This window comes from Lotus japonicus, chromosome 3, assembly GCF_012489685.1.
Source record: "Lotus japonicus ecotype B-129 chromosome 3, LjGifu_v1.2".
Taxonomy (NCBI): Eukaryota; Viridiplantae; Streptophyta; class Magnoliopsida; order Fabales; family Fabaceae; genus Lotus; species Lotus japonicus.
Window position 1 is genome coordinate 80908093 of NC_080043.1, and position 11607 is coordinate 80919699.

At 36.6% G+C, this 11607-nt stretch overlaps 3 protein-coding genes across 4 annotated transcripts; 1 reads left to right on the top strand and 2 right to left on the bottom strand.

Annotated features, from left to right (window-relative positions):
• Positions 1–1953: 1953 nt before the first annotated feature.
• LOC130746371 (chlorophyll a-b binding protein 7, chloroplastic) lies at positions 1954–3915 on the top strand. The gene is made up of 4 exons (XM_057598980.1): positions 1954–2113; positions 2327–2547; positions 3097–3611; positions 3715–3915. Exons 1-4 carry the CDS (start codon positions 2058–2060, stop codon positions 3730–3732), a joined length of 810 nt encoding a protein of 269 aa, XP_057454963.1. The 5' UTR covers positions 1954–2057; the 3' UTR covers positions 3733–3915.
• Positions 3715–7996, bottom strand: LOC130746370 (probable inactive purple acid phosphatase 29). Its single transcript, XM_057598979.1, has 4 exons — positions 7468–7996; positions 6445–6839; positions 5502–5964; positions 3715–4555 (listed from the first exon to the last, which is right to left on the bottom strand). The coding sequence occupies exons 1-4, from the start codon at positions 7763–7765 to the stop codon at positions 4539–4541; spliced, it is 1173 nt and encodes a 390-aa protein (XP_057454962.1). The 5' UTR covers positions 7766–7996; the 3' UTR covers positions 3715–4538.
• Positions 7997–9550: 1554 nt separating this feature from the next.
• On the bottom strand, positions 9551–11358 carry LOC130746372 (uncharacterized protein C594.04c-like). Of its 2 annotated transcripts, XM_057598983.1 has the most exons (3): positions 11027–11358; positions 10664–10927; positions 9551–10269 (listed from the first exon to the last, which is right to left on the bottom strand). In XM_057598983.1, the coding sequence occupies exons 1-3, from the start codon at positions 11279–11281 to the stop codon at positions 9781–9783; spliced, it is 1008 nt and encodes a 335-aa protein (XP_057454966.1). In that variant the 5' UTR covers positions 11282–11358; the 3' UTR covers positions 9551–9780. The 2 variants fall into 2 exon arrangements, with proteins under 2 accessions (XP_057454966.1, XP_057454965.1); XM_057598982.1 differs by having other exon boundaries at positions 10664–11358.
• Between the last annotated feature and the right edge of the window lie 249 nt (positions 11359–11607).

The following is an 11607-nucleotide window of genomic DNA, read 5'->3' on the forward strand; positions in this document are numbered from 1 at the left end:
GGTTATATCATGGCTCACAAGATAAACCCAACTCCAAATCCCCAACCATTTTTCTTCTTTCATTCAACACTCAATAGTTGTGTGAGGTTAATTTATAGATGGTGGATGTCTATATATATCACCATTTATATATCACCATTCATCATGACTAATTTTTAAAAATAAATTAGTTGCAGCATAACAAAACTTACAATTATATGAGTTAATAAAAAATATTATAAGAGTTATTCTATTCCTTATTCCATTAAATTAATATTTTTAGGAGTATGAAACTAATTACAGTTATGTTATTTTTGCAATTGAAAAGTTTCTCAAGAAAATCAATATTAGGGCAATAATTTTCTTCTCAATCTTAAGTACTTGATAAAATTTTGGGTTCGTCAATGAAAAAATGTTTTATAAAATTTGTTTCATAAAAACTTCATAATAATCATAGTTTAAGGTCAAGAATTTCATGTTATCATCCTAGTAATAGCTTCTAGAGAACTATACTTCAAAATATAAAAGTTTGTAGAAAACAATTATGATATGAATTCAAATTTTTAATAGTATTATTATTATATCTTTAACATTCTAAATTTTCATGTGTGTTTTGCCCTTACAACAAAAAATTTATGGATTCGTCACTGCTTTGGATGTCGTCAGATTCGAGATTTAGCCACAATTAAGACTCTTCATCCCTCCCCCATAGTCTATTGTGTGGGTGATCAAACTCAAGAGTTCTTCCAAGACACTCAGTATGTGTTGCCAACTGAACTATCTCACTTGGTCACGGGCAGCCTCTACTACCCCTTCACCGTGTATGTCGCCTTCGTTGCCGGAACTCAACCACCATTATATCCAGATATGCCTCCTTCATGGAGAGCGAGGAGCTTACATGGGGAAGCCAAACTGAAATCCCCTTCATCCCTACCAAAATGTCATCACCGCAACATATCACCTCTCTCTCTCCCTACCTCCCTCTACTTTGTTTTTTGGGAGGATGGTTGATATTTAGGGTTGGTTATTTAGCTCATCTCATTTGTTGAAATAAATAATGATGACTACTCTCTTCTTTAATTTCAAACTCAAACCTGGCGAATAACAACCCCTCACTCCCACAAATCCCTCAATCCACTTGCAACAACAATAATAGTCATGTTTTTCGTTTTTCATACTTTCTAGTTTTCTAGCAATAAATTATATAGACTCTAAATCCATCCAAGGCGAATCTAGGTAAATACTGCATGTTCAAATTTAATTGTCATCTTAAATTCTTAATTGCCCTCAACAAGCACTAGAAATACTTTATAAATAAAAGGAAAAAGAAAAGGTCAATCATTTTCATGTTATCATATAAGCGTTGGGCCGTAAGAGGCATAAAACTCTGAAAGATCTTCACATTAGACTAACAATAACAAATAACAAGTGAATTAGACACCACATTATTCACCAAAACTAATAAGGCATTGGGAATATTAGTTCTCTCGCTTATAAAATGCTATCACTTTGCTAATCATTTCTATGTGAGACTTTTATACTTGAGTTATTACTTGTTAACTTTAAGAGGGTGCAATAAAGTTAATAAGTCATTAGAAATGAAAGAAAATCAGGTTTTGGACTGGGTTTAGGTAGATGTGAACACTATTTGAAGTTTTGAACTTAGTTTATACTACAGTTTTGTTAGAGAAGAATTTGCAGCTGCTAAGATCAATAGTTCCCACAAAATGGCTCATTGCATTGTTGTGGTTGTGGCAATTATGAATTAACACACAAGAATCTTTTTTACTATTTGTGGTGCCACTAGGGCGAAGGATGGAAGCCACAAACACTTGGTGTCTATGTGAACCACCAGATTCTGATTTTTTCAGGCAAACCTATCCTCTAAGATTCTGCATGCCACATGGCAACTCTCCATCAAACATCTAATTCACACTCCTATCCTTTAAGATAAGAACCTTGTATACATTAACAAAATCGCATTCTCTTTCCCATTCATCATTCGATCACAAACACACATCAGCAAAAAAACTCACTAAGCCACACCGTATTACTGTCTCTCGAGGTGAAGGCCTTTCATGGCTTCAGCGTGTGCTTCCTCTGCCATTGCAACTCTTGCAATCTCTACCCCAAGGCAAGTTTCTATGTGCACACCATGTGCTTGTATTTACGTACCATTGATGTAAACAATGTCAAAGTTTCATGTATTGGCCTAGTTAAAATGGTGTGAAGTGTGAACCTTGAGTTAATGTATACTTATGTGAACCTTGATTTAATCATTCATTGAAATACAAGCCAGTACTAAGCAAAATTTTAACAAAATAAACAATGAACTTGCATCATGCAGCTCCCAGAAGAATGGATCACCCTTGGGAACTACAAAAGCTTTCCTTAGTGGAAGGAAGCTGAAGGTGAACACCTTTACAGCACCAGTTGGGGCAAGATCCACCACTACAGTGTGTGCAGCAGCTGAACCTGATAGGCCTCTGTGGTTCCCAGGAAGCACCCCTCCTCCATGGCTTGATGGCAGTCTCCCAGGAGATTTTGGGTTTGATCCTCTTGGTCTTTGTAAGTAACTAAGCTATCAGTATTCAAATTTGTTGCCACTGAATCACTTCTAGTATAGTAATTTTTTTTATAGGCAAATGTTAGTTGTAAGTAATGTTAGTAAATTAGTCCTCCTCAGGGTCAAACCCTGGATCTTTCACCCTTCATCCCACCCATCCGTTGTGTCTCTAACTCTTACCACTTGAGCTATCTTTCGGGGACAACAGTATAGTACTTACGTTAGCAGAACTAATTATGGACAAAATTGATTCTAGTAAAATTGCGTATGGTACTATAGTAGGGAGTTAAAATGAAGTGATCTATGTTTGGAATCATTTATAAAAAAAATGGTTTTTGTAGAGTAATGTTGTGAAATCTAATTGTAAAATCTCAGAATTGGGTATTTTCGACGCAGAAGCTACTCTTTCTAGCTTCTAGCCTCAAAATCAACTCTCCCAAACATCTTTTTTGTCATCCAGAGTTGATTTTACACTATTCAGAATTGATTCTGAAGTTTCCTTAGTGAGAGTTCAATTAATTAACCATAAAAGTGGTGTTTTGATTCAACAGCATCTGATCCGGAGAGCCTGAGATGGAATGTCCAAGCAGAGCTTGTCCACTGCAGATGGGCAATGTTGGGTGCTGCTGGCATTTTCATCCCAGAATTTCTAACAAAGATTGGTATCCTGAACACCCCTTCATGGTACACTGCTGGAGAGCAGGAGTATTTCACAGACACCACCACCCTCTTCATAGTTGAGCTCATTTTCATTGGCTGGGCTGAGGGTAGAAGGTGGGCTGACATCCTCAAGCCAGGCTCTGTCAACACTGACCCTATCTTCCCCAACAACAAGCTCACAGGAACAGATGTTGGGTACCCAGGTGGGCTTTGGTTTGACCCACTTGGTTGGGGAAGTGGTTCTCCTCAGAAGCTCAAGGAGTTGAGAACAAAGGAGATCAAGAATGGGAGACTAGCCATGTTGGCTGTGATGGGTGCTTGGTTCCAGCACATTTACACTGGCACTGGTCCTATTGACAACCTCTTTGCCCACCTTGCTGATCCTGGCCATGCCACTGTTTTTGCTGTAAGTTCTATTAAACTGCAAGTGCTAGTTCATGATTGCATACTTTGACTTCTGTTTATTATTATGGAGCTATTTGTGCTGACTTTTCCAATTGCAACTTCAGGCTTTCACTCCCAAGTGAGAAGGGTTGGAACAACTCTAAGATTGCAAGCCTTGGAGAAACAATGTTGAACCTGTTTTACTATGTTGTAAGGGTTTGATGTTTTTAGGGAGGAGTGTTTATGTTGATGAAAAGTTGTAAACTGGCTTCTTCTATGTCATGCACAGATGGATTGTTCAATGTACAAATACCTATTTAAGTTTAGATGGTTTGGAAAATGTAAATCCAGGGAGAAATCACATTTTTGCATGGATGATAGGAATGCTATAATTATCTGATGGTAACTAGCGCAGGGGATACTAGATGCCTTGTTATATAACCTGTTAAATTTTCATTTTGCTCGGTGTTCTCCTCTTTGTCCATGATGTCCAACTCATAATTTTACGAAGAAAATTCAGGGGAAAATATATGAGTACTCTTAATAGTATCACCACATTAGTTCCTTGAAAAAAAAAAATTATCCCAAAGTATGACCATATTAGTCATTTAAATAACTTCTGACAATATTTGGGTCTCAAATATAAACAATTACCACCTAATTCATTCCCAACTCAAAAGCATGTACTTGTTTGAATAATGGCAATTGCACAGCATGCCATCACTTTGACTTCAACTGTTAATGAACTTTCATTTCCTTCTTTTTACTCTTTTACAAGCTACCTTCTATTGCAGTATCAAATTACATAATATGTGTATCAAAGAATATCTGATACCATGAATAAAAATTTACTGTAAACCAACTCATTTCAAGTTCCAAAATAAATAACCTTCATGGGGATACCAGTGTTTGCAGTACTTTCAATTTGTCAAGTGCGAAGGTTACTTCGTTATTTGCCAGGGTTTGCTGTCATCAAAACCAAAATAAACAATGAATCCAAGGAGTTAACATGAAATAGAAAAAGAAGAATTATGTAACAAGATGCAATTGCTAGTGTCTGACATATGTAAAATAAATAAGAGCTGACATAAAACATTCAAATAACATTGAACGTTGAGGCATTCCCATAGATAGGGAAGAAGTGGGAGATGTTATTTAGGACTAATGTTGGATCTTTGAGCAGGCGAACTCTAATACAAACCAAATTGGAGGTCAGTTCTATTCTTTTGTGTATTATCTGTAAGTTTCCTCAGAATATAAAAAGTTCCATGGAAGATTTCCTTAAAAGAAATTCCAATCCTATATAGCAATTGCTCAGTTATTATCCTACATTTGGCATAATCTTTCTTTCCCAACATGTCCTATTTAATTCATGAACTTTCACTCTTGAAACCACACTTGTGATTTTGCTCTTGTGTGCAAATCGGTTATTTAGTTCTTCTCTTCCCTCTCTGCACCACCAGGGCCTTCAAATTTAAATATTTCAGAATCCAAAAAGGAAGAGATACAATACAAATGCAACATATCTTCTTACATTCAACTTGATCCAAGTATAGTTTGCTCTACCTCACTAACATGCTTTTAACTTAAGATTATACTTTTAATATTGTTTTCCGAATTTCCACCAAAGCTTTTATTTTACAACAGAATATTCTTCTATGTCTTTTCATCCCGTAAAACATTATGATTTTCGTTATCATCATGCTTAGCAAATATCCACCCCAAATGTTTCTTTCTTCAAAATTTATTCTTCAATTATTTTTTTAACTTACCATTATCTTGTCAGATTTTGTTTGTGACCAACATGCATCTCTTATATTCTACAGATTCTTTTGTTTTCAGTGTACAACAAAATTTAAGAACAAGCAAAAGAGTATTGTAAGTATTAAACTATTACTACAGGATATATTACCTCCAAAGCTCTTGCTCCATAGGACTTCACCATCAATTCCAGTAAGATGTTGATCATCGAGGCGTTTCCACGATTTTATTGAGTTGACATCTCCCCAGGTGCCTTTGTCTGTCTTCTCCAAGCTAGCCACCACCACTCTAGCTCTCCTAGGCCATCCAGCTTTTCCATAAGCATGGTATCCGAACCCCCCGGCATAACAAAGTTGTATACCCATTAGCTTCCCGCAGAAGTCATTGAGGTGATCATGGCCAGTGAAAACTGCCTTCACATCTCCTGCTGCAACCAAGGTTGTGAAGAAGCCAGAGTTCACAGAAGCAGAGCTAATTCCATCGCCATCTGGTTCCAGTTTCTGACCTGTGAAGTTTGATGAGTCAAAACTAGCATATTCCGGTAGTGGGATGTGGAAGTATGCAAGACCAGGTGCAGGTTTTTTCTGATGAACTGGTCCATTTATGTATGCTTTCTGCAGAATTAAAAATAGTCAATCGGTCAATCCAAGTATTAAAAATGGAAAGAACTGAAAAATAAGCCACAAGTTTAGTGAGGATCCACAGAAACTTCCATTCATAAGAAGATGTCAAATAATAAAGAGAAATAGGGGAGCGTTAGAATCAAATCTCATTGACTAGAATCACTTGTAGACAATCGATTTAAAGAATTGATTTTAATCTTAAAATCAATTTTTGCAAAGAAGCTAGAAAGATTAGCTTATGTGGTAGACATAATCAATTTTGAGATTTTATAATTAGATTTCACAATATTATTCTATAGAAATCAGTTTTCACATAAATGTATCCAAACATAAATCACCTCACTTTCTACTCTTTTACCAAAATCAATTATGACAACGCTGATCTAAACACGTATTTAGCTGATATTAGGAATCAAATTTATTGTAAGTGCAAGACAGCTACATTAGAGAATGGAACAGATGAGACAGTACCTGAAGCTTTGCAGAAGTTCTCTCGAACCAAAGTTGCTGGGATGGCTTGATCCAATCATAACCAGGAATTGAAGGAACTTTGGAATAATCTCCACTATCTAGAAAGTACAGATTGAGCACCGATTTATTTTCAAAATCAGTGCCTTTAACTCCTCCAACCTCCAAGTTATAGTTCCCAAAACCATCAATGACGTGTGCTTCTGCAGGATTGAGTTTAGCTAAAGTGTTTTTCATCCCAACAATATGTTTCATCACACCTTCCCTAGAGAGGGATCCTTCCTGGTCATGGTTGCCTAGAACAGCTACCCAAGGAATGTTTGATGCAATTGCAGGAGCAAATGCAGCATCCATTGATTTAGCCGAATTCGAGGAATCAAACCCAAAGATATTATCCCCTGTCACACCACAAAATAAATATGCACAAAATGTTATCTCATATATCAAGAATCTAAGAAACTTGTAATGGTAACCAGGCTTGTTAATAGCGCACCATAGCGCTATAGCGTAGCGCCCTGGGGTTTCACTACTACTCCACTACTCACTGCTATTTGTCACTATAGCGCCGCAATAGCACTCAAAATAGTGTTTTTTGGGCTTACCGCTACGCTACTACGCTATCCACCATTAACAACCCTGATGGTAACTTGCATAGATGTGCAAAATTGCAAATAATACAGTTAAATGAAATTACAGGCTCCAAAATAGTATAGTGCTAACACAAATTCATTTCATTTCCATCCAGTAACAAGTATTTGGAACAACAACATGCCCTTTATTATTGATTGTTAAGAGATGTTTTAGTTTCCCTAGTAACAAAACATGTTGACATATTCTTCACAGTGACTATAATATCAAATTACTGGGGTGTCAAATATCAAATATTGTTACCAAAAAAGGAGAAACATTTACACATGAAAGAATGAAGGGAAAAAGTTCATTTTTTTTCCTAAAGGCAGTAAACAAAAAGTTGCAATCAGAAAGAAATGAAAACAAGGAGCTAAAAAGAGGACAAGTATGGAATACCAGTGAAGACAATAAGATCGGGCTTCTCAGCAAGAATCATCCTGTGAATGAAAGCAGTGGTGTTAAGGTCAGAACAAGTAGCATTCTGGGAAGTGAGCACATCCAAGCAAAGTGTGGTCTTGCCATCTGCATAGTGCATGTCTGCAACCTGCAATATCTTGAATTCTCCATTTTCTCCAAACTGAAGCTTCTGGTTCTGTTGCAGTGGTGGGAAAGATTGTTTCTCCCCCAAGACACACATAGGAACCGAACAAAACCATAAGACAAACAACATGAAAACCATGAAATCCAAACCCATTTTCCTCTTGGTGCCAAAATTGTTTCTTTTACTCAGGATTATCACTGTTGTGGGAATTTGGGTGCCAAAGAACAATCAGAATGTGAACTTTAATAGAAAACGTTCCTCTTGGACGGCTATGGATGCTGAAGCTGAAGAAAGTGGCAAGAAGGTACTCCAAGTTTGAGTGGAGAGACTTGGAAAGCAAAAGTATAGTCTTATCAAAAGTATAGTCTTATCTTTTATCTTGTTGTTGAATGTTGATTAAACCAGTTTCATTGATGTGTTTCTAGGAGAAAGGAAAACGACAAAGTAGGCTATATATATATATATAAATAATTAATTGCATTAGACTTGCATAGTGATAACTGATAATAGTAATGTGAAGTGTGAACAAGGAACAAGAAACAAATCTTGGACATGTCTTTGTCTCTGGATCGTGTTAATTAAGTTGTTCAGAGCAATTGATTCAACGCAATTTGCCAACTGGCAACTGAAAAAGGATATTCCTGCAGGCACACTGCACAGTGCACATGAACATTTATTCATTCACTACCCAAATCAGTAAATCCCTCTTAATTTAATAGTAAGCATATATTAAATGTTTTATTTTTATTTTTATGTGTTCGTCATCTTTAAGTTAAGGTCAGGAAAAATTAATACTCTACGTATTATAGTCATAATTGATAATTCAAGATTAAAAAAAAGTTCATTTCGAAGGAAAAATTTAATAAAGGTTGAGTGTTGTAGTGACCTAGTCATATCATATTTAATATATGTAAGTAGTACTATTGACCGACATTCACAAGTGCTACTGTTTGATGATTCATGACAGTGATAAGACAATGAATAAATGCATCTGAGAGTTCACAGGTGAGGTTTCCAAATCAAATCTTAACTACCCACACATACACATTTAATACCCATTTATTTGAAAAAATCTGTGTTAGTAAAATGTTACCATTAATAGGCAGATTAACTCACATTGATTTAGTTTTACTTGCCATCAATGGACCTGCACAACAGTATCCCAAAATTGATCACTCACTACACTCGTGAGTCATAAACGTAATTTTTAGTTATTGTACAATGTCAAATATACAACAACTTCTGTTAGGATAACACAAGACGGTAATTTGTGTATTTGCATTTGGTCTAATTCATGAACCAGCTAGCCTGAGCAGCAAACATTTCATAAACTAAAACTGAACCCTTCTGAGTTCTGAAATATGCACTGTGGCATGCAGTCATATATAGTACTTTGTCAAACACTTACTATATGATCGAGGTTCTGAAGATAATATGACACATTGACACCCCAAGTTTGCCTGAAGGTATCCAAGAGTTCTAAAGGACTACACACAATGAAGATCCCAACACTGGAAAATTTAGTTGGATTTAGTGATATATCTGTTTCCAACACTAGATGGTTTTCTTAGAATATAACAAGTATATCGTATTTGTTTCACTTAATTATTATGGAAAGGAAGATATTATAGTGGTAATCACAAGTCATGCCAATTTATCAAGGTTAGGGATGTAGGCATTCACTTGATATCAATGTGTAACCATGTCAAAACATCCAAATGATTTTCTAGTTTACAAAACGAGATCTTGATCTTCAAATAGCATAGCTTCTAACTATTATTAAAGTTCTGCTGTAAAATATTTATATGTAGTTTTAAGCTTTCCCATGAACAGAAAGAATCTTAACTAATAGAAGGACTACAAAAAATGTCCATCGCCAAATATACTGCTTCAACTACACAAGCCATCACTCAAACTATGATTTCAAAGATGATAAGCTGGATTCAAAAAGATATCTTATTCCTTTAGGAAGCTTTGACATATCATGTATTATATAGCTCCAAATGCAGCAGATGCATAAAGATTTTATACAATATCACAGCAAACCTACATGTCTAGAACACATACAATTCATGATTCCATTAAATTAACAAGAAAAAATACAACACTTAAAAAAAAAATACCAAGATGATAATTTTACAAAACCAACCAATGAACAAAGAAAAACATCAAGCATTCTTATTTTTCACTGAACTTAATCCTGAAGGAGAGGACTTGAACCAAGGTATCCACACTGAAGTTGTCTTCTGATACAACCTAAACGCCTCTGCCCTACTTTCCTGCTTCAACATTCGGTCCTCCACAAGTCGAGTCACGTAAGCCAAACACAGGGTGTTAACCAATGCTCCAATAAAGGTCCATCCATATCCGAGGCTCCATGCAAACACAACCAGTCCCCACCACCACAACTGCTCACCAACGTAATTGGGATGCCGACAGTAATACCACAAGCCATTGTCAAGGACAGGGACCAAGGGTTTACCAAGCCCTTTTAGCTTGTTGTTTCTACTCATAAAGTCATGGAGCTGTGTATCAGCAAAATATGCCATGACAATGCCACATAAACAGACAACAATAGCTACCAAGTCCCAGATGCTCAAAGGTTGATTGACAGAGTGGATAACATATAAGGGAAGGGACAACCCAATCAAAAACATCTGCAAATTAGAGAAACACGCTTAGAACATCAACGCATATACAGATTAGAGTAGAGAGAAACACACGAAAGCTTTGGTCACGCAGTTCGGCCAAATTGCCTACGTCTGTAACTATAAAGCAGCTATAGTTCCGTTTATTAATTCGTTTTGAATACAATAATTACGGTTTCAATGTTACAAGCATATATATGAATACTAATGATCTAGATTACAATAATACCCCTAAAATCGCTCTGCGGCCCGCCCCTTGCACACTTGACATAGCATATGAACACATTACCAAAAAAAAATCCATTTCAATGGCACAACAATTAAACCACACAGGCAATTCATCAAACAGGTTGAGGGGGTTTCTTTAAACACCCATGAAAGGGAAAAACAAGAAAAAAAATACCTGCTGGGAGACATAGACAGCAAAGAAGGAAACCCACCACCATTGTTTTCCATACTGTTGGCTCATCTCTGTGAAACGCCAATCCTCCCTAGCACCCCATTGCCATTTCTCACGCCTGAAATAGTTATGAGTGAGCCTGATACTCCACACCCAAGTCAACAAGATCACAATCCTGGACCTCCACCAATCATAGTGAGCCAAAGGGTGAGTTGCATAGTAATGAGCAAGCATAACAGGAATCACTGTCCAATAAGGATCAATCATCTGCACCATCACTAACAGTAAAACATGTTTACTTTGAAGGAACCCAGAAAAGAAAATGTGAATGTGAGTGAAGTGTGGGAGTTGTATGTGTGTATGTACCCAGTGACTAGATTGGATTTGGCCGATGACCCAGAAGAGGACATTGACGTTGAAGAAGAAGAGAGCATTGGCTAATAGCAGAGGGTGGTGATAGCACCATGCCCATAAAGTTGACCAAGAAGACTGGAAACTTGGGTCAGATTCAGTGGCGAGTGATGAATCATAGTGGTTGAGGAGTGAGAGGTAGAAGAGAATGGAGGGAAGAGGAACCAAGAGTGCTATTACAGCGTTCTTCACATTGCGATCGTGAGACATTGAGTATTTGTCTGTCTGTCTTCCCCTGTTTTGATCCTGTACTGTTGTGTACTTGTGTTTGTGTGTGTTGGAGAGTTCTAAATAACTTCCATTTTATAGGTGAATTATGAGAAATAGTTGGTGTTAGTGATTCGTTGAATCAAGTTGAAGTTAACATGTTAAAATCATGGTTCTGATCCACATTAAACTCAACACAACAAATTTTTATTTCTTCGTTAGAATATTGAGATACGTGAAATCATGTTTGCGTTAGCTCTAAGCAAACTAAACATGCACTCAGTACTTATCGTCAAATTAAACCACAAACCAATGCATAATCTTTGTGT